Here is a 27,569-nt window from a genome sequence, read left to right on the forward strand (position 1 = left end):
GAGCCGCGCGAGCGGGCAGGGGAGGGGGCGGTGCCGCGGGCTCTCTATGGTCCCGCCCGCTCGTGGGCTAGAGCGGCCGGGGCAGCGCGCGGGCGACGCGCGGGGGCCGCCGGGAGCGGGGCGGACGCTCTCGCTCCTCCCGCCCGCCCGCCCTCGTCGCCGGCTAGGCGCTCTGGGCTCCCGGAGTCGTCATGGGCGCCGCCGCGTGGGCGCCGCCGCCCCTGCCGCTGAGAACCTCTCTCCTCGTGCTGTTCCTGCCGCTCCCCGGGATGCCCGCGGGCTCCTGGGACCCGGCTGGTTACCTGCTCTACTGTCCCTGTATGGGTAAGGCCTCCCGAGCCCTCTGCGCATATGGAGAAACTGAGGCCGGGAGAGGCGAAGCCACTTCTCGGAGGCACCCCGAGAGGCTTTGACAGGTCCAAGAGAGGACCCCAAAGCTGGGCAGGACTTGCTCTTCTCTCTGCCACTCGAAGGGGGGCCACTATGTCCCACCTGCCATCTGACAAATGAGAAAACTGAGGCTGAGAGGTGACGTGACTCACGTGACGTCTGAGGCCCAGGAAATGGAGTTGATGAAGCAGGAATTGATGCACTGTCCCCACTCGGGCTCTAGGCTTTTATTTCATTCATCCATCAAAATATTTGTGTGACACCTTTTCTCTGCTAGGCACGGTCCTCAGGTGCTGGGAATACCATGGTGAATAAGACAGATAAATCTCATGCCCTTGTAGGTTTAGATGGGGAAGATAAGCATCAATACTAAGTAATTGCAGGGGCTGGGAAGGTGGCTCAGTGGTAGAGTGCTTGCCTTGCATGCATGAGGCCCTGAGTTCGATTCCTCAGCACCACATATTGGTAGAGCGCTAGCCTTGAGCTAAAACAGCTGAGGGACATCGCTGACAAAAAAAAAAAAAAAGTAATTGCATAGTTGTAGAAAATGAAGTCTAGAAAATAAAGAGGAGGGGCTGAGGATGTGGCTTAGTGGTAGAGTGCTTGTGGCTTAGGAGTAGTGCTTGCCTAGCAAGCATGAAGCCCTGGGGAATGTGGCGTAGGGGTAGTGCTTGCCTAGTATGCTTGAAGCCCTGGGTTCGATTCCTCAGTACCACCTAAACAGCCAGAAGTGGCACTGTGGCTCAAAGTGGTAGAGCAAAAGAGCTCAGGGACAGCACCCAGGCACAGAATTCCAGCCCCAGGACAGACAAGAAAAAGGAAGGAAGGAACGAAGGAAAGGAAGGAAAAAGAATCCCAGTTGAAGGGCACAATATAAACCAAGTGGTGACTCATCACTGTCCAAGTCATGCCTTTCTAAAGCCCTGCAGTGGTTTCCAGACTCCTTACTATCCATGATCATTCAGGGCCCTGCCTGAATGGACTCCCTGCTAGTTATCTCCACAACTGCCTTCTCCCTGACCCTGCAGGTGCAGCCATATTTACCTCCTTTCCGTTACACACACACACACACACACACACTCCCTCCCTCCCTTCCCTTCCACCTCTCACCAACCCCTTCCCGTCCTTCAGGCCTCAGTGTAAATGTCACCAGAGAGGAGGACTCCACTGATCGCTGCCCAAATAATCTCTTCCTTACTTTTTCCCATCAGCAAAACTTCCTTGCAGTTATCTAATTTTATCAGCTTGTTTTCATGTTCAGTATCTCCCCAGATGGCACTATGAGTGCCTTGAGGGCAGATACCTTGCTTTTGCCCAACCCAAGGTCCTAATACCTAGCACAGAGCCTGGCACATTGTGGCCTTTTGATATATTTGTGGAATGCCTGATTGGATGTGGATCTGGGGATAAAAAGAAAAAAATCAGAAAGGCTCCTGTACCTATCACTCAGGCTGAGGTAACAGCCAGTATCAAAGCCAGGAAGTAAAAGAATATGTTTGAGGAAAAGTGAAGAACTTAAATGCAAGGTAGGAGGAAGAGAAAGGGGGAGTATGGAGAAGGGTTAGTGAAAGGATCTTAGTGAATGGCATTGAAGTCATCCCCTCTTTGAAGAAAGAACTGGCTCAGACAAGGGCAAAGGCAATAGGTGGAGTGGTGATTTTAGTGTGTTGAGAAGATGGCAAGGAATCTAGAGTGGCTAAGGCAGAAGGAACAGGATCCACAGGGCCTTGGATGCCAGGCTTACTCTCATGCTGCAGGTCCCCTAGCTTTCCTTGGTGTCCTAGTTCCACATCTTCTCTGAATCCAACATTTCCCATGTTTTGCCTCATGCCCAGTGTACCATTTCCAGGGCGTTTTGGGAACCAGGCTGATCACTTCTTGGGCTCTCTGGCATTTGCAAAACTGCTGAATCGCACCTTGGCTGTACCTCCATGGATTGAGTACCAGCACCACAAGCCTCCTTTCACTAATGTGAGTACTCCCGCTGACCTTGGCTTGTCCATTCTGTCCCAGTTGTGCTGACCTTGGCTTAACTCCTCCAGGTCTTACCTTTTGTGTAGTAGATTATCATTGTAAGTTGGTCCTCTGAGCCTTGCCCTTCTTCCTATCCAGAAAATCTTCCCTGGAATTGCAGTGGCTGACATGCAACACTGTCCACATGCAGACACTATTCTGGCATTACATGAGGATTAGCTCATTTCTCCCATGTCTCATCCCCTGAAGAAACTAAGGTTTAGAAAAGTTAGGTCAGGGCTGGGAAGGTGGTTCAGTGGTAGAGTGCTTGTCTTGCATGCATGAGGCCCTGGGTTCGATTCCTCATAAGAAAAAAGAAAAAAGCCGGAAGTGGTGCTGTGGCTCAAGTGGTAGAACGCTAGCCTTGAGCTGAAGAGCTGAGGGACAGTGCCCAGGCCCAGAGTTCAGGCCCCATGACCGGACCCCCCCCCAAAAAAAAAGAAAAGAAAAGAAAAGAAAAGTTAGGTCACTTGCCCCAAATCCCACAACTTGTGGGTAGTAGAGCTAAAATTCAAGCCATGACTGACTCCAGAGCCTGTGACTCTAACCTAAAATTTCTATTTGCAGTCTTAATTGGCTCTCCTTCTGTGCCTTGTCATTAGTCAATAAGTAATGGAGCAGGGCGCAAGTGGCTCATGCCTATAATCCTAGCTACTCAGGAGGCTGAGATCTGAAAATTGTGGTTTGAAGTCAACCCAGGCAGGAAAGTCTGTGAGACTTTTATCTCCAGTTAACTACAAGAAGCTAGAAGTGGAGCTGTGACTCAAATGGTAGAGCACAAATTCTTAGGGACAGCTCCCAGGTCATGAATTTAAGCCCCAGGATCAGCACCTACACACATTGAAAAAAGGTGATGGAGGATGTGGCACTGTGGCTCAAGTGGTAGAGTGCTACCCTTGAGTTCAGGGACAGTGCCCAGGCCCAGAGTTGAACCCCCATGACTGACAAAATAAATAAATATATATATATATATATATATATATGTATGTATATATAAAATAATGTACTCATTTCCTTACTCATGTAACTGTAACCCCTCTGTACAGCATCTTTACAATAAAATTTTAAAAATTTTTAAAAATTAAAAAAGGATTCTTGGGGCTGGGAAGGTGGCTCAGTGGTAGAGTGCTTGCCTTGCATGCATGAGGCCCTGGGTTCGATTCCTCAGCACCACATAAGCAAAATGAAAAAAGCTGGAAGTGGCGCTATGGTTCAAGTGGTAGAGCGCTAGCCTTGAGCTGAAGAGCTGAGGGACAACGCCCAGGCCCAGAGTTCAGACCCCACGACACCGGACCCAAAAAATAAATAAATAAATAAATAAATAAAAAAGGATTCTTTTAGGGAGACATGCTCAGTGTCCTCTAATTCCTAGTTTATTCTTTTGTCTCCCAGTCCCCAAGTAGCTGGAAGTAGGAACTTAATAGCTATAGAATCAATTTAAAATTTTTGAGTAGATGCCAGAAATTATACTTAGTATATATACAAAACACTGCATTTAATTCTTACAGCCGTTTTTTTTCTGCATACCTGCACTTGAATATTTTCCCCCAGTGTTGGAGATCAAATCCAGAGCCTCATGTGTATTAGCAAGCACTCCTACCACTAAACTACACTCCTAGTCCTGAAGCAGCCCTTCACAGAAATTAAAAGCCATAGTATCTCAGACCACAGCCTAGCTTGGCCTCTTAATAATCAGGTAGCCTAACATAAGGTACTCAACCATTTCTGTGCCTAAATCTCCTCCTGTTTCACAGCCTGGTAATAATTCTCACTATTTTCCTATGGGGAGGATTGGATGAGTTATTGACAGTAAAGTGCCCTGAAAGTTGTTACGTGCCTCCTCCCTAGAATCAGCTGAGCTTCTCAGTGTAAAGAACTGAGGACAGAGGAAGTCTTTAATCCTAGGACTGTTGGTATTCTGATTTTTGTTTTTCTTTTTTACTTTCTGTGTAGACATTGCCATGAGTCAACCTTTGGCTTGCCTGCTTTTTCTCCTTGCCATCTTAGCCAGGTGTCACACCAGTCTCTACTTCCTTGCTTTCTGTCCCACCTGGGCTCCCCTTCCTCACTGTGACTGTTCCCACTGATGTCACCAGGGGGCTCAGAATTGCTAAATCCAGGGTTCATTTCTCAATCTTCATCTTACCTGACCTCCCAGTGGCACCTACTCCTATGATTATCTCCTTCCAGAGCCTCCCTGCTCCCCTGCTTCCCTGGCTTCCAGGATATCACCTGTTCTGCTGCAGTGCTGACCTCTCTGTTTTTGCCCTTTTCATGTTGCCTTGGGGGCTCCTCTGTCTTCATCCACTGTTGAGCTGTTGGTGTGTCCTCCTTTGTTTGCTATTAGCTCTGTGGCTTCAGATGAGTCAGCTAGGTTCTGTACACTTAGGTGTCTTCATAAATAAACTGGAGATGGTTATATTCCTGCCCCTTAGAATCAATTCAGAATTAAATCCTTATGAAGGGGTGATACAGCACCTGGCACTAAGTCAGCCCTCAGTAAATAGTAGTCGCTATTGTTATCATTACTTGTTTTGTCCTAACTTGTGTTCTTGTGCCTTTCCAATTTATCTGTGATCCAGCCTCCTCTCTTACCACGGGCCTGTGTTTCTGACTTTTAAACTCTCAAGTCCACTTGAATGTCCCACAGATTTCTCACTTATAAAGCTAGAACTGAGCTTGGCATCTTTCTCCTCAAACCTGTGTCTCTCTGTAATTCCAACCACTTCTGTTCACTTGGGTACCAAGCCAGGAACCTAGAAGTCATCCTGAATACCTCTCCTACTACATGCTCAGCCCTCAAACTCTACTTCACCTTCCATTGTCTCTTCTACATGTTCAGGCTGCTCCCTCTCACTGAAGTGTGTATGAAATGCACAATGAGTACATGTTAAATGTATGCTTGAACAAATACAAGGACCATTGCAGTAGCCTCTTGTTCTCCTTCCTCTAGTCTTACCAGCAGTCCATTCTCTCCTCTTCCACCATAGTAATCCATCAAAAGAGACCAACTTTGTATTCTTTTTGCTGAAAATTCTTCTGCTATAATGCCTCGTTCTTTGAAATACCAATTTTGTATTCTAGAAGATTGCTGGAAATGTGGCTTAGTGGTAGGGTGCTTGTCTAGCATGCATGAAGTCCTGGGTTCAATTCCTCTGTACCATATAAACAGAAAAAGACAGAAGTGATGCGGTGGCTCAAGTATTAGAGTGCTAGCCTTGAGCAAAAGCAGCTCAGGGACAGTTTCCACACCCTGGGTCTCAGCCCCAGGACTGGCTATAAAAAAGAAGTTTATAGTTAAGTCACTTTGGGAAATAGTATTCTCCATTCCCTAAGTCAGTTGTAAACAACATTTCCTCAGCCAGGCTCAAATCTTTATTTGGGATTAGATTTAATCTCCCTCAAGTAGTAGATTGAGGTAGAAATTAATCTACCTCAAACCTACAGCTACTAGGGAGGCAGAAATTACAAAATCAAGCCAGGCACCAGTAGTTCACACCTGTAATCCTAGCTCCTCAGGAGGTGGAGATCTGAGGATCTCAGTTTGAAGCCAGCCCTGGCAGGAAAATCTGTAAGACTCTTATCTCCAATTTACCACCAAAAGCAGAAAGTGGAGCTGTGGCCCAGGTGGTAGGGGGCTGTGGGCATCATGGCACATACCTTTAATCCCAGCACTTGGGAGGCAGAGGCATGAGAGTTGAGGCTAACCAGGGATGCATAGTGAGACTCTATATTAAAAACAAACCAACAAATCAGAGCCAAAATACAAAACAAAATAAAACAAAAACAGTATGCACAAGGCTCTGGGTTAAATTTTCCAGCAAGTTCAAACTAGATACACCCTCTGCCACTTCAGGCATCCATTCATCCTTATCTAAAAATTTCTCATTGCCATGTCATCTGAACTTCCTGTGTCTTAGCATAAGTTTTTTTTCCAGTCCTAGGGCTTGAAATCAGGGCGTGGGCACTGTCCCTGAGCTGCTTTCGCTCAAGGGTAGCATACTACCACTTGAGCCATAGTACCACCTATGGCTTTTTCTGTTTATGTGATACTGAGGAATCAAACACAGGGTGTTAGGCATGCTAGGCAAGCACACTACCACTAAGCCACATTCCCAGTCCCATCATGTGTAATTTTAATGAGTGACTAAAAATGAGACTGAAGGAACATTTGCCTCTTCTTTTTTTTTTTTTTCTGTAGCTCCATGTATCTTATCAGAAGTACTTCAAGCTAGAGCCCCTTCAGGCCTACCACAGGGTCATCAGCCTGGAAGACTTCATGGAGAAGCTGGCACCCACCTACTGGCCCCCTGAGAAACGGGTAGCCTACTGCTTTGAGGTGGCAGCCCAGCGAAGCCCTGATAAGAAGACATGTCCCATGAAGGTAGGTCCTGTGGGCCTAGGACCTTTCCACTTGTTCCATGTCCTTTGGGCCCGTAGGCTACATGATCACAACTTGTGGGCAAAGGCACCCAGAGGGGTTACAGTAGAAAGATAGAGGTTTTTGCTGGGTGCCAGTGGCTCATGCCTGTAATAACTAGCTACTCAAGAGGCTGAGATCTAAGGATCGCAGTTCAAAGCCAGTCCAGGCAGGAAAAGCCCATGAGACTCTTTATCTCCAATAAAACACAAGAAAACTGGAAGTGGTGCTGTGGCACAAGTGGTAGAGCACTCACCTTGAGCTAAAGAACTGAGGGACAGTGCCCAGGCCCAGAGTTTAAGTCCCATGACTGACAAAAAAAAAAAAAAAAAAAGAAAGAAAGATAGAAATTTTAGTCTATTTCTGGCCATTGTTAGCAGTATTATGCTGTTTCTCTAAGCCTTTATTTCTACCTACTAGTCCCTGCTCCATCTTGCTCAGAGAGTCATGATGTTAAACTTACAAGTGCTGGTTAATACTGAGTACTACATCAGTAATAATAACTAATGCTCACATACTGTACTATGCATCAGGTATCTTGCTTAGAGTTTTATACATATTTATTTACTCCTCAAATAAGTTAATATGCAGCCGGGCGCCGGTGGCTCACGCCTGTAATCCTAGCTACTCAGGAGGCTGAGATCTGAGAATCGCGGTTCAAAGCCAGCCCGGGCAGGAAAGACCGTGAGACTCCTATCTCCAATAAACCACTAGAAAACCGGAAGTGGCGCTGTAGCTCAAGTGGTAGAGTGCTCTCCTTGAGCTGAAGAGCTGAGGGACAGCGCCCAGGCCCAGAGTTCAAGCCCCATGACCGACAAAAATATAATAATAAAAAGAATAAGTTAATATGCATAAAGTTAATATGTATAACTTTGAGAAACTTATCTCCTGTATTGCTCCCTTATTTAGCAGTGCTAATAATGGGGGGCCCCCATTGCATAGAGAGGACACTGCATATGGCAGAGAGGTTCAGTATTTTGCCCAAGGTCACACAGCAAACATAGTAGAGCTGGGATTCAACCCTAAGTAATTTGGCTTCATTGTTCACCTTCTTACCTTGATCACTTTCTTGTTCTCAGCAAGTAGATGAGAAGCTGTCATATTTCATCAGAAATTTGTAAGATTCTGACACTTTGAGAATAATTGAGTCTTCACATATGCCTTTTAGTGCATTTTGCTGTAGTTTGGGAGTGGCTAGGATCATTGAGAAATTTGAGAAGGGATACCTAGCATGTAACCCCAGCACTGCCCTTTACCTGCTATGTGACTTTGGGCATATGTCTACCTAATGTAAGCCCTCATTTCCATCTTGAAAACGAGGTTATTGAACTGAGTACTGGTAGCTCATGCCTGAAATCCTAGCTTCCTAGGAGGCTGAGATCTGAGAATTGTGATTCAAAGTTAGCCTGGGCAGATAAGTCTGAGAAACTCTTATCTCCAATTAACCAGCAAAAAGCTGGGAATGGAGGCATGGCTCAAGTGGTAGAGTGCTAGTCCTGAGTGAAAAATCCCAGCAAGAACATGAGGCCCGGGCTGGGAAGGTGGCTCAGTGGTACAGTGCTTGCCTTTCATGCATGAGGCCCTGGGTTCGATTCCTCAGCACCACATAAGCAAAAAAAGAAAAAAAAGCTGGAAGTGGCGCTGTGGCTCAAGTGGTAGAGCACTAGCCTTGAGCTGAAAAGCTGAGGGACAGTGCCCAGGCCCAGAGTTCAGGCCCCACGACCAGACCCCCCCAAGAACATGAGGCTTGAGTTCAAGCCCAGTACTGGTAGGGAGAGAGGAAGAGGGAGGGAGAGGAGAAAGAAAGACACAGAGGGAGAGAGAAAGAGAGGGGGAGAGGAGGGAGAAACAGAGGGGGGGGGAGAAGGGGAGAAATGAGGGCATTATATTATCCATACTTAAAAGTCCATTGAAAGCCAGGTGCCGGTAGCTCATGTCTGTAATCCTAGCTACCCAGGAGCCTGAGATCTGAGGATCATGGTTTGAAGCCATCCTGGTCAGAAAAGTCCCCATGAGACTCTTATCTCCAATTAACTGCTTGAAAACCAGAAGTGGTGCTGTGGCGCAAGTGGTAGAACACTAGCCTTGAGCATGAACAGGCTCAGGACAACACCCAGGCCTTGAGTTCAAGCCCCACAACTGACAAAAAAAAAAAGTCTATTGAAGCTGTAGTCCATGGTTCTAACCCAAGGCCCATTCGTTCCCTGACCCCAACCCATACCAATGATTCAGGATCAGTAGGATGTGACATATGACCAGAAAAGACTTCTTCAAACACTGGTGAATAGTCTACTGGAAACCAGAACAGAAGCCAAGCACTCACCTCAGCCCCAGCCAAGGGAACCATCCTGTGAGGATTTCATCCTATATCACACACCCCCAGCCTTTCCGCCTTCACCTGCAGTGTTTTAACCCTGTCCCCAGGCTTCCCCTCCCCCTCATCAAGCCTTCCTCAACTCTCTTTCTGCAGGAAGGAAACCCTTTTGGCCCATTCTGGGATCAGTTTGATGTGAGCTTCAATAAGTCTGAGCTCTTTGCGGGCATTTCCTTCAGCGCCTCCTACAAAGAACAATGGATACAGAGGTACTTGGAATGGGCAGCAGTGTTGGGTTCAGGGAGGGGATGGGACTCAAGGGCATCTAACACCTTCCAGCACCCTCCTAGCCTTCTCCCCCTACCCCACCCAGAAGTATGAGACCAAAGGTATAGGTGCTTTGTCTGTTGAACTTAGGATCCCGTGTGATCTGTTCCTGTCTCAAGGCCTGATACGGTGGAACATTGACCTGCCACGAGGTTGAGCAAGTTTTCTCGGCTGATAAGGGATGTCATAAAAAGAACATTGTGTGGTCACATGCATCTTGATTTCCTCTTCTGGGCGTGAGAATCGTTCCCCTGGAAGCAGCTCCTGGAGAACAGCTTTAGGTGTAGACTGAAGAGTGATGTCACCTTTGTAATTACTGGTTGTACTTTATTAATTGTATGCCAGTAGGCTCTATTAAAATATAGGTTAGCAGGGCACAGGCACAGGCTGTGAAATATTTATAGAGCATCTGTCATGTGTGAGACACAGTATTTAGAGGCCAAAGGTGATGTATAAAAATGAGGAAGGCCCAGCCCTGACCTTCAGGGAGCTCCCATCTATGATGATAGCTCCCATGGTGCACTTGCTCTCAGTGATGTATCATGGCAGGAAAGAACCTGGCTTGAATGGCAGCCTGGAGGCTGAATGGAGGTCTAGGTCAGTGAGATAGCACTTGCTTAGCATGTGCAAGGCCCTGGGTTCCATGCTCAGCAAAATTTTTTAGAAGTCAGATTGGGTTAGGAGCTAAGAGGAGAATATGAATTCAGGTGTGGTCACAGCACTTGACAGTTAATAGGCCAGAGGTAGACTGATGTAGAGAAGTGAGCACAGACCTAAGTATAGGATGGATCTGAGTTCTGCCCTAACCCTTCTCTTTCTCAGGGGACTCTAAACAAACCACTCCAGCTCTCTGACCCGTTTGGTCCCTGGTTTAATGGAAAGAGCACTATGAGTTTTATGCAGTGGTTTTTACTACCTATTTCTTTCCTCCCTCCCTTCTTTCCTTCTTCCTTTCTCCTTTTCTCCCTCTTCCCCCCCCCCCCCCGTCTCTCTCCTCTGTCTCTGTTTGTGTCTCTCTCCCCTTTTTGTGACAGTAATAGGCTTGAACTCAAGGCTTGGGCACTGTCCCTGAGATTTTTTTGCTTAAGCTAGCATTCTGCCACCTGAGCCACAGCTTCACTACTGGCTTTTTGGCGGTTAATTGGCGATAAGAGTCTCACAGAGCTGGGTGCTGGTGGCTCATACCTGTATTCTTAACTTCTCAGGAGCCTGAGATCTGAGAATTGCAGTTCAAAGCCAGTTTGCGCAAGAAAGTTGGTGAGACTCTTTATCTCCAACTAACCACCAAAAAGCCAGAAGTGGTGTTGTGGCTCAAGTGGTAGAGTGCGAGTCTTGAGCAAAAAAATCTCAGGGACAGTGCCCAGGCCCTAAGTTCAAGCCTCATGATTGACCCAAAAAAAAGTCTCATGGATTTTCCTGCCTGGGCTGGCATCAAACCACCATCCTCATACCTCAGCCTCCTGAGTAGCTAGGATTATAGGCACCTGGCTTGGTTTTGTTTTTTAAAGATGATGACTCACACCTGTAATCCTAGCTACTCAGAAGGCTGAGATCAGATTGGCAATTCAGAGCCAGCCCAGGCAGCAAAGTCCATAAGACACTTATCTTCAATTGAGCAACAAAAAACTGTAAGTGAAGTTGTGGTTCAGGTGGTAGAACACTGGCTTTTAGCAAAAAAAACTCAGGGACAATGTCTAGGCCTTGAGTTCAAGCTCCAGAACTGGCACAAAAACAAGGCAACAACAAAAATAATGCGGAGGATTGAACTCAAGGCTTCACACATGCTAGGCAAGTGTTCTGCTACTGAGCTATAACATCCCTAGCCTCAGTTTCAATTGTACAGGTGAGAAAGCTGAGCTCAGTGACGTTAAATAACTTTCCCAAGGTCATAGAGCTGTTGTATGGTCAGCTGGGGTCTATTTGTAAAATCTTAAATAATAAGAGCTATTCCTTATTTAATGCCCACACTGTCCTGAGTCCTCACAAGCATTGCTTCATGCTCTCTCTATGGATCTGTGTTGTCTTTAGTCATAAAGAAATGGAAATCCTTTCAGGTCAAACCTGAAAGGAGCTTAGCTGAGGGTGTGGTCCCATAGGTACTCAGGTAATACTAGAGTTTCTTCCTAATCCACCTCCTGACAACCCTACCTGGTCTTTCTAGTAAGGTCCCTGAGTCTCTCTCATTCATTCATTCTAAAAATATTAATGGCACATACTATGTGTAAAGGTCTGAGCTAGCCTTAATTACTCTTCTGTGTCTTAGAAGAGTAAGTCAACAATTCAGCCACTGATGTGCTCATTGACTGGGTGAGAGTTGGGAGTGGAATGAGTGAAGGAGTCAGGAACACGAGTTCTACCAATTCCCAGCTGTGGAACCTTCAAATGTTCTTCAGGCCCTTTGTAGCTCAGTTTCCTCATCTGTAAAAAGAATAGTAATCATACCTCACCTGGCTCTTACGGAAAGCAAAGAGTTAATATATATCAAGCAATCGGAACATTGCCTGTTATGCAATAAGGCTGAATAAGTAAATATATGGCCACATAGACAGAAATTAGTCCAACAAGCCAAGTGCCATACAGGGCCAGGCTGTGGCTTCTTGCTTACTTGGCAGAGGCATGGGACTAGTATGTGTGGGAGTCATGTTGAGCTGGATGCTGGGTCCTAGCAGCAGGGCTGGTGATTGTGAAGCACATCAAGGTACTGAGGACAGCAGTGGAAAAGTGGGATGGGGAGTCTTCCCCAAGGAGCTGGGGCCTGGGAGTGTCAGCTGACCTGGAGGTTTAGAATGTACTTGCTGATTGACATGTTTGGGGTGGATGTGAAGAATGAGTAGCACATCCACTGCATCACTGTAGAGTGAGTGAAGGACTGGACACCTCACTGACAGACAGCAGGAGGGAAATAGACAGGTAAATAAACTGAGGTTTATTCACGCACACTGGAACACTGAGAAGCACTAACATGACAAGAAGCTCATTTGATTATGTGGCTGTATCTTTTTTTTTTTTTTTTTTTTTTTGCCAGTCCTGGGGCTTGAACTCAGGGCCCTGAGCATTGTCCCTGAACTTCTTTTGCTCAGGGCTAGCACTTTCACACTTGAGCCACAGCGCCACTTCCAGTTTTTTGTGTTTATGTGGTACTGAGGAATCAAACCCAGGACTTCATGAATGCAAGGCAAGCATTCTACCCCTAGTCCACATTCCCAGCCCTGTGGCTGCATCTTTTAAACCATTAAGTAGATTGTTTAAAAAACTGAGCTAGAACCAGGCACTCATAGTTCACATCTATAAGCCTAGCTGAAATCTGACAATCCCAATTTGAAGCCAGATCAGGCAGGAGACATGAGATTCTTACCTCTAATTAACCACCCGAAAATGAGAAGTGAAGCTGTGGCTCAAAGTGGTAGAGCCATAGCCTTGAGAAGAAAAGCTCAGGAACAGTGTCCAGTCCGTGAGTTCAAGCTCCACAACTAACAAAAAATAAAAAATAAAAAGAGAGAGCTCTCCTGTACCTTTTTATTTTTTTCTTTCTGGTTGGTAGTGGGGCTTGAACTAAGGGCCCAAGCACTGGTCTTGAGCTTTTTCAAGGCTAGCATTCTACCACTTTGAGCCATAGCTTCACTTCCAGTTTTCTGGTTGTTAATTGAAGATTATAGTCTCATGAATTTTCTTGCCTAGTCTGGCTTCTAACTGTGATCCTCAGATCTCAGACTCCTGAAGTAGCTAGGATTATAGGCATGAGCCACCAGCACCCAACCTTTTTGTTTTGTTTATTCACATACCCTTTACCTCCTTTTCCCTAATGGTAACATTTTGCAGAACTATAGTACAGTATCACAACCAGGATATTGACATTGATACAGTCCACTTACCTTACTCAGATTTCCCAGTGTGTGTATGTGTTTAGTTAGGTGCAGTTTTATCACAGGTGCAGGTTTATGTATCTACCACCACAAGTAGGATTCTGAATTGTTTCTTCTATCATCATAAGGACCCTTGTGGCCAGTTTATAACCACACCCATCTCCTTAAATATACACCACCCATAGCCATTTCTGTTCTTTGCTCTGTTTCACCTTTTCATTATTATTTAAACAGAATCATAGTATGTGTCCTCCTGGGATTGGCTCTTTTCACTTGAGATAATTCCTTGAGAGCCATCAAGTTGTTGGCTGTGTTGATAGTTTATTCCATCCCATGGTATGGATGATACAGTTTATTGCACTACTTACTTGTTGAGAGAGATCTTGGTTGTTTCCTGCTTGAGGATACCAAACTTAATTGTCTAATAAAGCTGCCACAAGGGGCTGGGAAGGTGGCTCAGTGGTAGAGTGCTTGCCTTGCATGCATGAGGCCCTGGGTTCGATTCCTCAGCACCACATAAGCAGAAAAGGCTGGAAGTGGTGCTGTGGGTCAAGTGGTAGAGCACTAGCCTTGGGCTGAAGAGCTGAGGGACAGTTCCCAGGCCCAGGGTTCAGGCACCATGACTGGCAAAAATAAAAAAATAAAGCTGCCACAAAAACTAGTGCCCAGGTTTGTGTGTGAATATAAGCTTTCATTTTTCCAAGATATGTGCCCATCGCTAGGTCATATGGTAATTTTATGTCTAGTTTTATAAGAAATGAACTGTCACTCTGTTTTCCAGAGTAGCTGTGCCTCATTCAGAATGTATATGAAAAGATTTCAACTAGCAGGAGCAAGTATTCCAGGGAAGGCAAGTAGGCAGAGGTCTAAGGTTTGAAAGTACATATGAGCTTATGGAACAGCAGGCTATCTCATGTTGCTGAGACAGTCTGGGTTTAGCTGAAAAGTGAACACAAGTTTGCTACTCAGTAAGTCAAACAATATTTACTGAGCCAGGCAATGGCTAACTGCTCAAGAGACTGAGATCTGAGGATCACAGTTTAAAGCCAGCCCAAGTAAGAAAGTCTGTGAGCGGGGCGCTGGTGGCTCATGCCTGTAATCCTAGCAACTCAGGAGGCTGAGATCTGAGGATCACGCTTCAAAGCCAGCCCAGGCAGGAAAGTCTGTGAGACTTTTATCTCCAATAAACCACTAGAAAACTGGAAATGGCACTGTGGCTCAAGTGGTAGAGCGCTAGCCTTGAGCTGAAGAGCCAAGGGACAGTGCCCAGGCCCAGAGTTCAAGCCTCATGACCAACAAACAAGAAAGTTTTTGAGATGTTGATCTATAATTAACTACCAGAAAGCTGGAAGTGGAGCTGTGGCTCAAGTGGTAAAGCATCAGCCTTGAGCACAAAAGCTCAGATAATACCCAGGCTCTGAGTTCAAGCCCAGAACTGGTACATATGCAAAAAAAAAAAAAAAAAAATTTACCGCGCTCTCACATGTGCCAGGCATTTGATCGGGGTACACTGGAGGTATTGGCCCAGCAAGGGTATTGTACAAATGAAGAGGGTATGATGGAGGCATCTATGGTCTTTGGTACATCCCACAAGGGCTCCTCATTTTTCCTGGGTCCCTGCACATAGCAGGCAATCAAATATGTATTTGATAGGTGTGTGAATGATCTAATCTAGTGTACACAGTCCCTAAGAGGGGCTTGTCACCTCTGCGAGCACCTGTATATCTCAGTCGCGCCATGTGGGTAAAAGAGCAAAGGCTTGGTCCAGACACCGCACCCTGGAGTGAATTACCACACCACAGATTGGAAGCCAGCATGACATATAAAAGGTTGGAATGCTTTACCGTAAATTTTTAATTGTTAAATAAGCAAAGAAGGTTGTAAATTCTGTGTGGCGGGACAGAATTGCATATTGTACCTGTTACTGCCACCAAGATTTCTTATCAGCCCGTTGGGATTTCACAACCCCTTGTGCCTCTTGCATGTTACAGGGGCCTCTCTGCAGGGTCTTTGGAGCATGGTGCAATGCCATCTTTTTCCGTGGGGGTGGCAGCCAGACTCTGTGCATCCTCTGTCTGACTTCTCTTCATTCCATCTATGCCTAGATTTTCTCCAAAGGAACATCCAGTGCTTGCCTTGCCAGGGGCCCCAGCCCAGTTCCCTGTCCTGGAGGAACACAGGTCACTCCAGAAGTACATGGTGTGGTCAGACGAGATGGTGAAGACAGGAGAGGCCCTGATTCGTACACACCTAATCCGTCCCTATGTGGGCATTCATCTGCGCATTGGCTCTGATTGGGTAACTTCCCCTTCCTCTCTCTGGCTGACTCCCATAATGCCTGAGTACAACATATCCCTGTGGGAAATGGGCCACTGGTCCCAGACTGGGCAGAGAGCTTTCTCAGCCAAATCTGTGGGATTGTGTCTCATGATACTGCTGAAGCAGGCTTGTGACTCTACAGTACTTGCCTGCCAGCTCTTTCTCTCTCTCTCTCTCTCTCTCTCTTTTTTTTTTTTTTTTTAATGTTAGTACTATGGCTTGAACTCAAGGCTTAGGTGCTGTCCCTCAGCTCTTCAGCCCAAGGCTAACACTCTACCACTTGAGCCACAGAGCCACTTCCAGTTTTCTGGTGGTTATTGGAGATCAGAGTCTCATGGACTTTCCTGCCGGGTTGGCTTTGAATCGAGATCCTCAGATTTCAGTCTCCTAAGTAGCTAGTATTACAGGCATGAGCCACTGATGCCTGGCCCATCTCTCATTTTAACAGCTCCCATTTGTGTCATTATTTTACAGATGGATAAGCTGCTGGTTAGCCAGATCCTGGCCAGACGGCATGCTGAAGAGAGGCCTCTGAGTTTTTTGTTCTAACACAGTGGTTAGCTAGGAGGCTCCTTGCTGAAAAAGAATCTATGGGGGCAAAGGGTATAGCTCACTGTTAGTTACCTAGCTTGTACAAGGTCCTGGATTCCATCCACAACACTGAAACACACTTGCACGTGCACACACACACACACACACACAAACCAAAATAATGAAGACAGTAAGGTTCCCAAGAAATAGAGATGTCATCCTTCCAGAATTTGGAGGCTGCAAACACTTTTTAGTTTATCACCCATTTAGTCTCATATTTACACAAGGAAATAAATAGATGTCCTAGAAATGCTTGCTATTAGCTGGGTGCCAGGTTTCTCATGCCTATAGTCCTAGCTACTCAGGAGGCTGAGACCTGGAGGATCATGTTTGAATGCCAGATCAGAGGTGTGGCCTCAGTTGTAGAGTGCCAGCTGTGAGCAAGAAAACCAACTAAAAGTGTGAGACCTGTGGCTCCAATGGCTCACACCTGCAATCCTAGCTACTTAGGGAGCTGAATTCTGAGGATCTCACACACACACACACACACACACATACACACACACACAAGTGTGAGACCTTGGGTTCAAGCCCTAGTACCAGTCCCTCTCCCTCTCCTGCCCAAAAAAAGAAAATTGTTCATTGTTGAAGATCTTTAAATATTGAAACAAATTAGATTAAAATTCATTCTTCAAGCTGAGGGACAGAGCTCAGGCCCAGAGTTCAAGCCCCGTGATCGACTAAATAAATAAATAAATAAAATTTCATTCTTCAGGGCCGGGAATGTGGCTAAGTGGTAGAGTACTTGCCTAGCATATATGAAGCCCTGAGTTCAATTCCTCAGTACCACATAAACAGAAGAAAAAAAAATTCACTCTCCATCAATTGATGAGATATTCTCCCTCTCTCACAAGGAAGAAGAGACAGATTTAGAATATTTTATGAGTTGCTATAGCCAAATATTCAAGTAATAGCCCCCATCTATGCTTTATTGGAACACAAGATAAAATATGCTATTTTTTCCCCTGAAATAATACTAATACCACACTCAGATAGTCAACTCAAAATTGTGGCCTTTCTCTCTGATGAACATAGATACACAGACCCCAAGTCAAATATAAGGTAAAAATCAAGCCAGGTGCTGTTGGCTCAAGCCTATGATCCTAACTACTCAGGAGGCTGAGATCTGAGGATCGCAGCCAGCATGGGCTGGAAAGTATGAGAGACGTTTATCTCTATTTAACCACCAGAAAACTGGAAATAGCTCTGTGGCTCAAGTGGTAGAGCACTCGCCTTGAGCTGAAGAGCTCAGGTACATCGCCCAGGCCCACAGTTCAAGCCCTACAACCATCCAAAAAAAAGTAAGAATCTGCCATGTGCCAGTGGCTCACGTCTGTAATCCTAGCTACCCAGGAGTCTGAGATCTTTGGTTCAAGGTTCAAAGCCAGCCCAGGTAGGAAAGTCTATGAGAGCTTTTTATTTTTTCCCCTGTCAGTCCTGGGGCTTGAACTCAGGGCCTGGGCACTGTTCCTGAGCTTCTTTTGCTCAGAACTAGCACTCTACCACTTGAGCCACAGTGCACTTTTGGCATTTTCTGTTTACTGGGATTGAGGAATCAAGCCCAGGGCTTCACACATGCTAGGCAAGCACTACCACTAAGCCATATTCCCAGCCCTCTATGAGACTCTTAACTGAAATTAATCACCAAAAAGCCAGAAGTGGAGCTGTAGCTCCACTCTAGGACCAGCACCAAAAAAGCAAGTAAAAATCAGTAACAAACTAAGGGATATGCAACTCAAAATCTTTTTCCTATAATACAATGAAATTCACAGCATTTATACCTAGAGAAGAAAAATCATAAGATCATCTCAGAAAAGGATAAAGCACTCCCCATTCATGGCTTGAAAAAAAAAAAAAAAAAGCCTAACCCCGTGCCGGTGGCTCAGGCCTGTAATCCTAGCTACTCAGGAGGTTGAGATCTGAGGATTGCAGTTCAAAGCCAGCCGGGGCAGGAAAGTCTGTAAGACTCTTATCTCCAATTAACTGCCAGAAAACCGGAAGTGGCACTGTGGCTCAAGTGGTAGAGTGCTTACCTTGAACTGAAGAGCTCAGGGACAGCGCCCAAGCCCAGAGTTCACGCCCCACAACCAAAAAAAAAAAAAAACCAGCCAGGAATAGAAAGGACTCACCTTAACTTGATAAAGCCTATCTCTGAGACGCACAGTAAACAGCTTACCTCAGCAGGAGCTATCAGAAGTGTTTCCACTAAAGTCAGGAATCAGATAAGCCTGTCCCTTATCGCCTCAGTTGTTCACAATTCTGGAAGTCCCAGATAACTCAGCAAGACCAGGGGAAAATGCAAAACTAAGATTCCACAGTTACTATTTCCATGCATTTTCCTCTTTTTAAAAATATAGCTGAGTTGGGAGTATAACTCAGTGGTAGAGCACATGCTTAGCATGTGTGAGGACCTGGATTGCTTCCCCAGAACCCTGTACGGGGCTCCTTCTCCTTCTGTTCAGCCTTTCCTTTTCTACTAACAAGTCTTGGTGTCCAGGGCCATTTCTGCTCTCACTCTTTATCCTCTCATCTCCCTGTAGAAGAACGCCTGTGCCATGCTGAAGGATGGGACTGCAGGCTCACACTTCATGGCCTCCCCGCAGTGTGTGGGCTACAGCCGAAGCACAGCATCTCCCCTCACCATGACCATGTGCCTCCCTGACCTGAAGGAAATACGGCGCGCTGTGAAGCTCTGGGTGAGGGCACTGAATGCCCAGTCAGTCTACATTGCCACAGATTCTGAGAGCTATGTACCTGAGATCCAGCAGCTCTTCAAAGAGAAGGTAGGCATGGGCCAGAAGGGAGTGCAGTGAGGACAGAATGGAAGGAAGGCCTGTGCTGGTCCCAGAGCCCTCACTGTGTACTTCCTTTTCTCTCCCCACCATCCTTCTTCCTACACCCTTCTTTTCTAGACCCTTCCTTCCTCCAAACCCTGACTCAGACAGCCCTGCAGATTTTTCCTCTCTTCCCTCTGCTCCAGTTAGTCACTCCTGGATCCCTTCTGGGAGCTGACATGGACCTTTCTCTCTTTACTTGAGACACTTCCTAAGTCTGGAAAGGTAGACTAATAGTAGAAATACGTGGTTTTCTAATAGTAGAAATCAATGGTGATGAATACAGGGAGAGAATTTTTGTGCTTAGTAAATCTTTAAGGAAGTACATGATAAACAGTAGAAACGCATGGCAAATGTGAAGAGTAGATAATGAGTAAGATGACTGAATTAATAAGCATTCAAGAGGACTGTAGAGTTGGGTGCTGATGGCTCGTACCTGTAACCCTAAGTTACTCAGGAGGCTGAGATCTGAGGATTGTGGTACAAAAAATCAACCCAGGCAAGAAAGTCCATGAGATTCTTATCTCCCATTAACCAGCAAAAAGCTGGAAGTGGAACTGTGGCTTAAGTGGTAGAGTGTAGCCTGGTGCCAGTTGCTCACGCCTGTAATCCTAGCTGATTACAGGAGGCTGAGATCTGAGGATCACAGTTCAAAGCCAGCTGGGACAGAAAAGTCAATGAGACTCTTATCTCCAATAAACCACTAGAAAATTGGAAGTGGCACTGTGGCTGTAGTGGTAGAGTGTTTGCCTTGAGCTGAAGAGAATATGGACAGCACCTAGGCCCAGAGTTCAAGCCCCACAACTGACCAAAAAAAAAAAAAAAAAAAAAGTGGTAGAGCGCTAGACTTAAGCAAAAAAGCTCAGAGACAGGGCTGGGAATGTGGCTCAGTGGTAGAGTACCTGCGTAGCATGTATGAAGTCCTGGGTTCGATTCTCAGTACCACATAAACAGAAAAAGCTGGAAATGGCATTGTGGCTCAAGTGGTAGAGCGCTAGTCTTGAGCACAGAGAAGCTCAGAGACAGAGCCCAGACCCCGAGTTCAAGTCCCAGGACTGGCAAAAAAAAAAGTCTTAAAAAAAGCTCAGAGACAGTACCCACTTCAAGCTCCAAACTAGCACACAAAAAAAAAGAAAGAAAGAAAGAAAGAAAAGAAAAAAAGGAAAGATTTTGCAGTGTGAACAAGAACAATTAATGCTAAGCAGATCTTAAAGACCATGAATAGGAGCTGCTTATGTCATTGTGCTCTTTCACCATAGCTCCCCAGACAGAAAGTTCTGGTGGTAGAAGTGTTAGGTCAGTGCATTCTATCCCTCACTTCCCTGTTTCCTACATAGAAAAGCTGAGAAGCCCCAGGGTCTTCTCACTCTGGCCTGAGGAACAATGAGGAGACTGCCATGTTGTAGTTGAGGAAACCCAAGCCCCAAGAAGGAACAGAATTTACCATGAGGTCCCAGAGCTAATTATAGTGGGCATGACACAGAATGGGTAAGTTTCAGGGCATAAGTGGAATTGTTTGGGGGATTTTGGCCATGATTAAACTGGTATTATTTCCTTGCAACAGTCCAAATAGTAAGGTGATGGGTTTTTACATCAGAAGTCTCAGTGGAACAGCAAAGCACTTTCAGCCCAGCTCTGCCCACACCCCCACCTCTGAACGAAGTTGAAGCACTTGGAGAGTCCCAGGGAGTTTTTCTGTGAGCTTTAGCGTTGATGTGTTTGTTACACCCTGAACCTTTTGCCATTTTCTATTTCCTGTTCCTAAGCCAGTCTTGTCACTCTTACCCTCTGCTCCTCAGCTCCCCCACCCCCTTCCCCGTGCTCAGATCCCAACCCTCCTTCTGAACAAAGCTTTGTTCCTCCACTAAGCTGGGCCAGGGCTCAGGCAGGGACACTGACGAATGAGCTGTGGCCCTGCCCTTGGAGCTCACAGTCTAGACCCAGGAAGAGACTGCAGATGGGAAGTTGGGGCAAGGTTTGTTCAGTCGCTTTGTCTCTGCCACAGGTGTTTATTAAGGCAGCCACTCACTAGAATGGGCCTGGCTAGGCCAGCAGTGGAGAGCAAGCAGATACAGCTCCAGCCCCAACCAGATGCAGAACGTGATGGTAATCAAGAATCACTGTGGAGCAAAAACTCCAAACTGACTCCTGTGGGAGTCAGTGGGGCTTTGAGAACACCAGGCAAACAGAAGGCCTAGTTCAGGCTAGGGGCCTGAGAGACTTTTCCCAGGGAGGGGCCAGAGAGCTGAAAAGTGAAGGATAGGTAGAAGCTAACCAGGTAGAGAGAGGTAGCATGTATAAAGGTCCTGGGGAAGAGAAAGATGGAACCTAGAAGGTTTGGGCTGGAGCTCAAGGGACAACTGGGAACAGGAGGAGCAAGCTGAGCCAGGCCTGGCTGAGTATATCATGTTTGTCATCTTTATCTGAAAAGTGATGGCACCAATAAAGAGTATTCAGCTTGGTGGGCAAGAAGGGCAGAATAGCTGCGTGCCAGTGGCTCTTGTCTGTAATCTTAGCTACTCAGGAGGCTGAGATTTGAGGATTGTGGTTTGAAGCCAGTCCAGACAGGAAAGTTCTTGAAACTTTTGTTTTTGTTTTTTGGTTGGTCGTGAGGCATGAACTCTGGGCTTAGGCTCTGTCCTTGCACTCTTCAGCTCAAGGCCAGCACTCTACCCCTTGAGCCACAGCGCCACTTCCAGTTTTCTAGTGGTTTGTTGGAGATAAGAGTCTCAGGGAAGCCGGGCGCTGGTGGCTCACGCCTGTAATCCTAGCTACTCAGGAGGCTGAGATCTGAGGATTGCAGTTCAAAGCCAGCCCGGGCAGGAAAGACCGTGAGACTCCTATCTCCAATAAACCACCAGAAAACCGGAAGTAGCGCTGTAGCTCAAGTGGTAGAGCGCTCGCCTTGAGCTGAAGAGCTAAGGGACAGCACTCAGGCCCAAAGTTCAAGCCCCACGACCGACAAAAAAAAAAAAAAAAAAAAAAAGAGTCTCAGGGACTTTCCTGCCTGGGTGGCTTTGAACCACGATTCTTAGATCTCGGCCTCCTGAGTAGCTAGGATTACAGGCATGAGCCACCAGCGCCCAACAGTTCTTGAAACTTTTATCTCCACTAAATTACAAAAACAAACAAACAAAAAACCCATAAATGGCACTGTGACTCCAGTGGTAAGGTGCTGGGCTTGAGCAAAAGGAGGTCAGGGACAGTGCCTAGGCCCAGAATTCAAGCAACCCCCCCCCCCCAAAAAAAAAAAAAAAGCCATTGCAGGCAGAGGGAACAACACAGGTGAAGACATAGTGATGAGTATGGTGCCCCTGGAGCCAAAGCTGGAGGAAAGGGCACAGGCTGGGCCTGGATAGCTGGGCACACTTCTCTAAGACCCCTGATCCCATGACTCCATCCTCTCTACCCTTCCTGTGCATATAACCTTCTTCTAGTCTGTACTCAGCCTGGGATTGGAGGAAGTGTAGCCTGTGGGCCTTGGCCAAGCTGAAGCAGCCTTGTTCTGTAGCCATGTGGCTAATACTCTGCCCTTTCTTCTGCAGGTGAAGGTGGTCAGCCTGAAGCCAGAGGTGGCCCAGACTGACCTATACATCCTTGGTCAGGCTGACCACTTCATTGGTAACTGTGTCTCCTCCTTCACTGCCTTTGTGAAGCGGGAGCGGGACCTCCAGGGGAAGCCGTCCTCCTTCTTTGGCATGGACAAGCCCCCTCAACTTCGGGATGAGTTCTGACACTGGCTAGAGCCTGTCACCAATCTGAGCTGTTCCTCACCCCCTAGCCAATCCTGGAAGCCAGAGGTGTTCCCAGGACTGCAAGCTGCTCTTCTTGGCTGCCAGAGGTGAAGAGCAGCACCAGGGACTGCCTGGATGAGGAAGACAGCCTATCCCAGGCTTCCAAACCTGCTGGAAGTCAGTGCATCTCCTCCCCACATGTGCTTCCTGCTGCTTCTCCTGGGGATTCTCACATGGCAAAGTAGTCCAATCTCTGTCCTTTGGTCTGGCCTGCTTGGAGCAGCCTGGGATACAGAATTCTCTCCAGAGAAATTTTTATAGTTTTGATACTAGGTCATGATTACCCCAAGAACTCTTCCTCATTTTTTAAAAATCAGTCATCCAGGCACTGGTGGCTCATACTTGTATTTGCTACTCAGGAGGCTAAGACCTGGCAGAAAAGTCTGTAATACTCCCATCTCCAAAAAGCCAGGCTGGAGGCATGACTCAAGTGATACAGCACCAGCCAAGCAAGGGTGAGATTCTGAATTCAAATACCAGTACCACAGGAAAAAAGTCAATTAAGTCCACTAGTATAGATACCTCAAGTGACCTTAACTGAGTTTGGGTGGAGCCTAAGCTTAGTGGGTCTCTTGGTCACTTTTCCAGGTATCTCCAAAGTGAGCCTCAGACCCATCTCTGCCACCTGGCCAGCAAGAAAATTCTTACTTCTATGTTTGGGGGTCTACTCACCTCTATTGTAAACTATGCAAATGGGAATTACCGGGCATGGTGCTGCTGGGTACTCCTGGACAGCTCATACATTGAGCCCAGCAATCATGGCAGTGCTCCCGGGGCCTGGGAGTTGGCTGCTCCAAGAAACCTGGCACCATAGACGTCAGTGTGCACTACTTGGTGGTCAGGACTGTTGTCCTCTCTGAGAGCTTATGAGTTCTTCCAGCCTCTGCCCTGCAGCTGTAGCCCTCAGAGGCTGTTCACGACTGAATATTCATCAAGCTTCTCACCCATACAGGTTTAGGACCCAGAAGCCACCTGGGTTTGAAAGCAGCCTCAGCCTGTGCCCTTTGCTGGGGTGTAGGTGTTTCAGTCATAATGCTGCAGTTCTCATAGTCCACGACTCCAGAGAGCCTATAATACTTTTTTGTGTTTCAAAATTTCACTTCTAATGCCTGAGGGTCTTTTCCTTGCCATTAAGTCTTCCTCAGCCTTTGGCCTTGGTAGGTAGCTTAGAGCTCATCCTCCCTTGATGAGATAGGGCTGCTTTGCCAGGGGCAGACCAGGCAAGAGGTCACAGGAAGATATCCAGTCCCAAATTTGGCATTTGCCACCTAGAGCTGCTGCCTAATTCTTTACAGGAAAAACTGTACAGAAAAGGGCACTGTAGATTTCTTCCCTCAGGAGTCAACAGTGCAATATTTTAACTTGGGTGGGTTCAGAGGAAGAGATGGCTCATCTGTGCTCACCCAGGGAAAGGTCCAAAACAAGGGAGTCTGTGCACCTGCTGCCTCCCTGAGCTTGGGCATTGTGTTCTGGAGGAGAGGGAAAGGGGCTTCTGCTGGATTCAGCTGTGCTTATGGGCAAGCACTTTACTCATTGACCCAATTTCCACCCTGTAAAATAGTGATTAAAAACCAGAGTACAGCCAGGCGCTGGTGGCTCACGCCTGTAATCCTAGCTACTCAGGAGGCTGAGATCTGAGGATCGAGGTTCAAAGCCAGCCCGGGCAGGAGAGACCGTGAGACTCCTATCTCCAATAAACCACCAGAAAACCGGAAGTGGCGCTGTAGCTCAAGTGGTAGAGCGCTCGCCTTGAGCTGAAGAGCTGAGGGACAGCGCCCAGGCCCAGAGTTCAAGCCCCACGACCGACAAAAAAAACCCAGAGTACATTGTAGCCAGGCACTGGTGGCTCATGCCTATAATCCTAGCTACTCAGGAGGCTGAGATCTGAGGATCGTGGTTCAAAACCAGCCCAGGCAGGAAAGTCTGAGACTCCCTACACACATGCACAGCCAGTCTTTGGGCTTGCTTGAACTCAGGGCCTTAGCACTGTCCCTGAGCTGCTTTTGCTCAAGGCTAGCATTCTCCCACTTGAGCCGCAGTGACACTTCTGGCTTTTTCTCATCCCAGGGCTTCATGAATGCTAGGCAAGCACTCTACCACTAAGCCCTGTGAGACTCTTAGCTCCAGTTAACTACCAGAAAACCAGAAGTTGTGTGTGGCTCCAAGTGATAAAATGGTATCCTTGAGTGAAAGAGCTAAGGGACAGTGTCCAGGCCATGTGCTTAAGCCCCACTACCAACCCCCCCCCAAAAAAAAGAAAGCACATTGTATAAACCTGAGAGCCCCAAAGGCATGGAAATGGCTGTGAATTCATTGACTGCTTCACATTGTGCACCTACTCCACACCAGCCACTGTGCTTGCCAAGTGCTTTGTGGGCATGCTCTTCAGTGCCAAATTAGCTCCAGGGAGCAGGAACTCTTACCCATCTCTTTATGCACAATGAAAAATGAATGTTCCAATTTTTTTTTTTTTTGTTCAGTTGGGTATGAACTCTGGGCCTAAGCGCTGTCCTCAAGCTCTTCAGCTCAAGACAAGCAATCTACCCCTTGAGCCACAGCACCACTTCTAGTTTTCTGGTGGTAATTGGAGATAAATGTCTCAGACTCCTGCCTGGGCTGGCTTTGAACTGAGATCCTCAGATCTCAGCCTCCGGAGTACCTAGATTACAGGCATGAGACACCAGAGTCTGGCAAATGTTCAGAAATTCTTGTTTCCTGAAAGGCCGTGAGCTCGTGACAAAGCCAGTATTCTACCTCCCAAATCCATTTGTGTTATCCAGTGCTCTGCCTCCAGCTCCTAGGATGCACTGTGCAAGGAGTGCACTGTGGGAATTATACCAGCCACTGCCTGGATTTCTACTGTGCACCTGCCTGAGTTTTGCCACCATCAGGTTTTAGAAGGAAGAGGTCACTGAAGAACTAGAGAGCCCACAGGCCTGTAATCCCAGCTGCTCAGCAGGTAGAGATAAGATTGCAGCTTGAGGTCACCATTGGTAAAAAGACCACATCTTAACCAATAAAGGTGGGTATGGTGGTACATGCCTGTTTTTCCAGGTACATGGGAGGTATAAGTAGAATCACCACTCAGGCCAGCTTGGCAAAAATATTACAAAATAAAGCCAAAAGAGCTAGAGGTATGGTTGCTTAGCAGGCATGAGGCCCTGAGTTCAAATTCCTACCACCAAAATAAAAATGAAAGAGCCCATGTGAAGCCACAGTTTCCTTGGGAAGTTATTTAATTCATTGTGTGCTGGGCTCTGGTAGGTAAAAGGATGCAACAGAGAATCAAGTCTTTGTTCTCAAAGCATATTCCCTCCAGAAGTGCAAGTAATAAGTGTTTAAAATAGCTATGAAATAAAAATAAAGAATATGGGTAGAGAGAGGAGCTACTTTAGCTTAACAAGTTTCCTTCATTGGGAAAGAAGCACAGTCATTCGGATAACCAGAGACAGCTGAAGAAACAGTTTGAGCCAAGGCCCTAAGGCTGGCATTTGTGTCTGAAGAGAAGCAAAGGAGCAGAGCAGTAGATGAGGGCAAGCAGGTGGCACTGCCATAGCCCAGAGGACTGGGCTAAAGTGTAGATTGAGAGCCTTTGGGAGCTTCTGGATAGGGACAGCTATGTCTGATTTACATCTGTGAAGGCTCCCTCTAGAGCGCAGGGGTGAGAGCATCAGCCACTGCGGGTGCACTCATGCTACCTAGACAAGGGGCACCACTGTTCTAGGAGGCTAAGACCATTGTATGGAAGGAAACAATCTGATTCTGAGTCTATGAAGTTATTTTTCTAACTTAGTCTTTTTTTAAAGAAAGATCTTTGCATCATTTTAATCATGCTATATACAATTTGATGTCTCTTTTTTTATACTTAATAGTATGTCCTATTTTCCCCCATGGTTTGAATAAATGCTTATAATCATAGAATTCCATTGAGGGTATCTACAGTTTATTCTATTGTGAGGCCTTAATGTATTCCCAATCTGTTGTTTTTTGCAAAAAAAAAAAAATTGTAAATATTTTTATTTAAAATATGCATTAAGATAAATTCCCAGGAGTGAATTTGTTGGAGGCAAGACTAAAACGTTTTATTATCTACACAATCTACACAAAGGTTGTAATAAACTCACAGTTTTAACAGTGGTCAACATTTACCCCAGATCTGTTTGTTTTCTGGAATGTGTCTAAATGGGGCTGGGGATGAGCCCACAGTGATTGCTGGGAAAGAAAGATTAAGACTCTTATGGCCTGCCTGGACCTATTGACAGACCTCACCAACTCACTAAAATTTGGCCCATGCTTTCTTGCTGTGCTGCTGTACCAGGCACAGTCCCCTGCTACCTTGCTGTGCTGCTGTACAAGCACAGTCCCCTGACCACCAGCTGTCCTCAACAAGGTAGCTTTAGCAGAAACCTAGTGCTCAGTATATACCAACATGCCCCTTTTTTTTGTTGTTGCTGGTGATTGTGGGGGCTGAACTCTGGCCTGGGCATTGTCCCTCAGCTCTTCAGCTCAAGGCTAGCACTCTACCACTTGAGCCACAGCGCCACTTCTAGCTTTTTTCTGCTTATGTGTTGCTGAGGAATCGAACCCAGGGCCTCATGCATGCGATGCAAGCGCTCTACCACTGAACTAACTTCTCAGCCCACCAACATGTCCCTTCTTATGTAGAGGTGGTATATGCAACCAGAAGGACAATCAAACCTTGTT

At 46.6% G+C, this 27,569-nt stretch overlaps 1 protein-coding gene across 1 annotated transcript; it reads left to right on the plus strand.

Annotated features, from left to right (window-relative positions):
• Positions 1–158: 158 nt before the first annotated feature.
• Positions 159–27,024, plus strand: Pofut1 (protein O-fucosyltransferase 1). The gene is made up of 7 exons (XM_070007035.1): positions 159–324; positions 2,240–2,361; positions 6,605–6,787; positions 9,294–9,406; positions 15,433–15,625; positions 18,778–19,020; positions 22,617–27,024. Exons 1-7 carry the CDS (start codon positions 192–194, stop codon positions 22,803–22,805), a joined length of 1,176 nt encoding a protein of 391 aa, XP_069863136.1. The 5' UTR covers positions 159–191; the 3' UTR covers positions 22,806–27,024.
• The last annotated feature ends 545 nt before the right edge of the window (positions 27,025–27,569 follow it).

This window comes from Dipodomys merriami, unplaced genomic scaffold (genome assembly GCF_024711535.1).
Source record: "Dipodomys merriami isolate MVZ:Mamm:240054 unplaced genomic scaffold, mDipMer1.0.p SCAF_7, whole genome shotgun sequence".
In the NCBI taxonomy this organism is placed as follows: Eukaryota; Metazoa; Chordata; class Mammalia; order Rodentia; family Heteromyidae; genus Dipodomys; species Dipodomys merriami.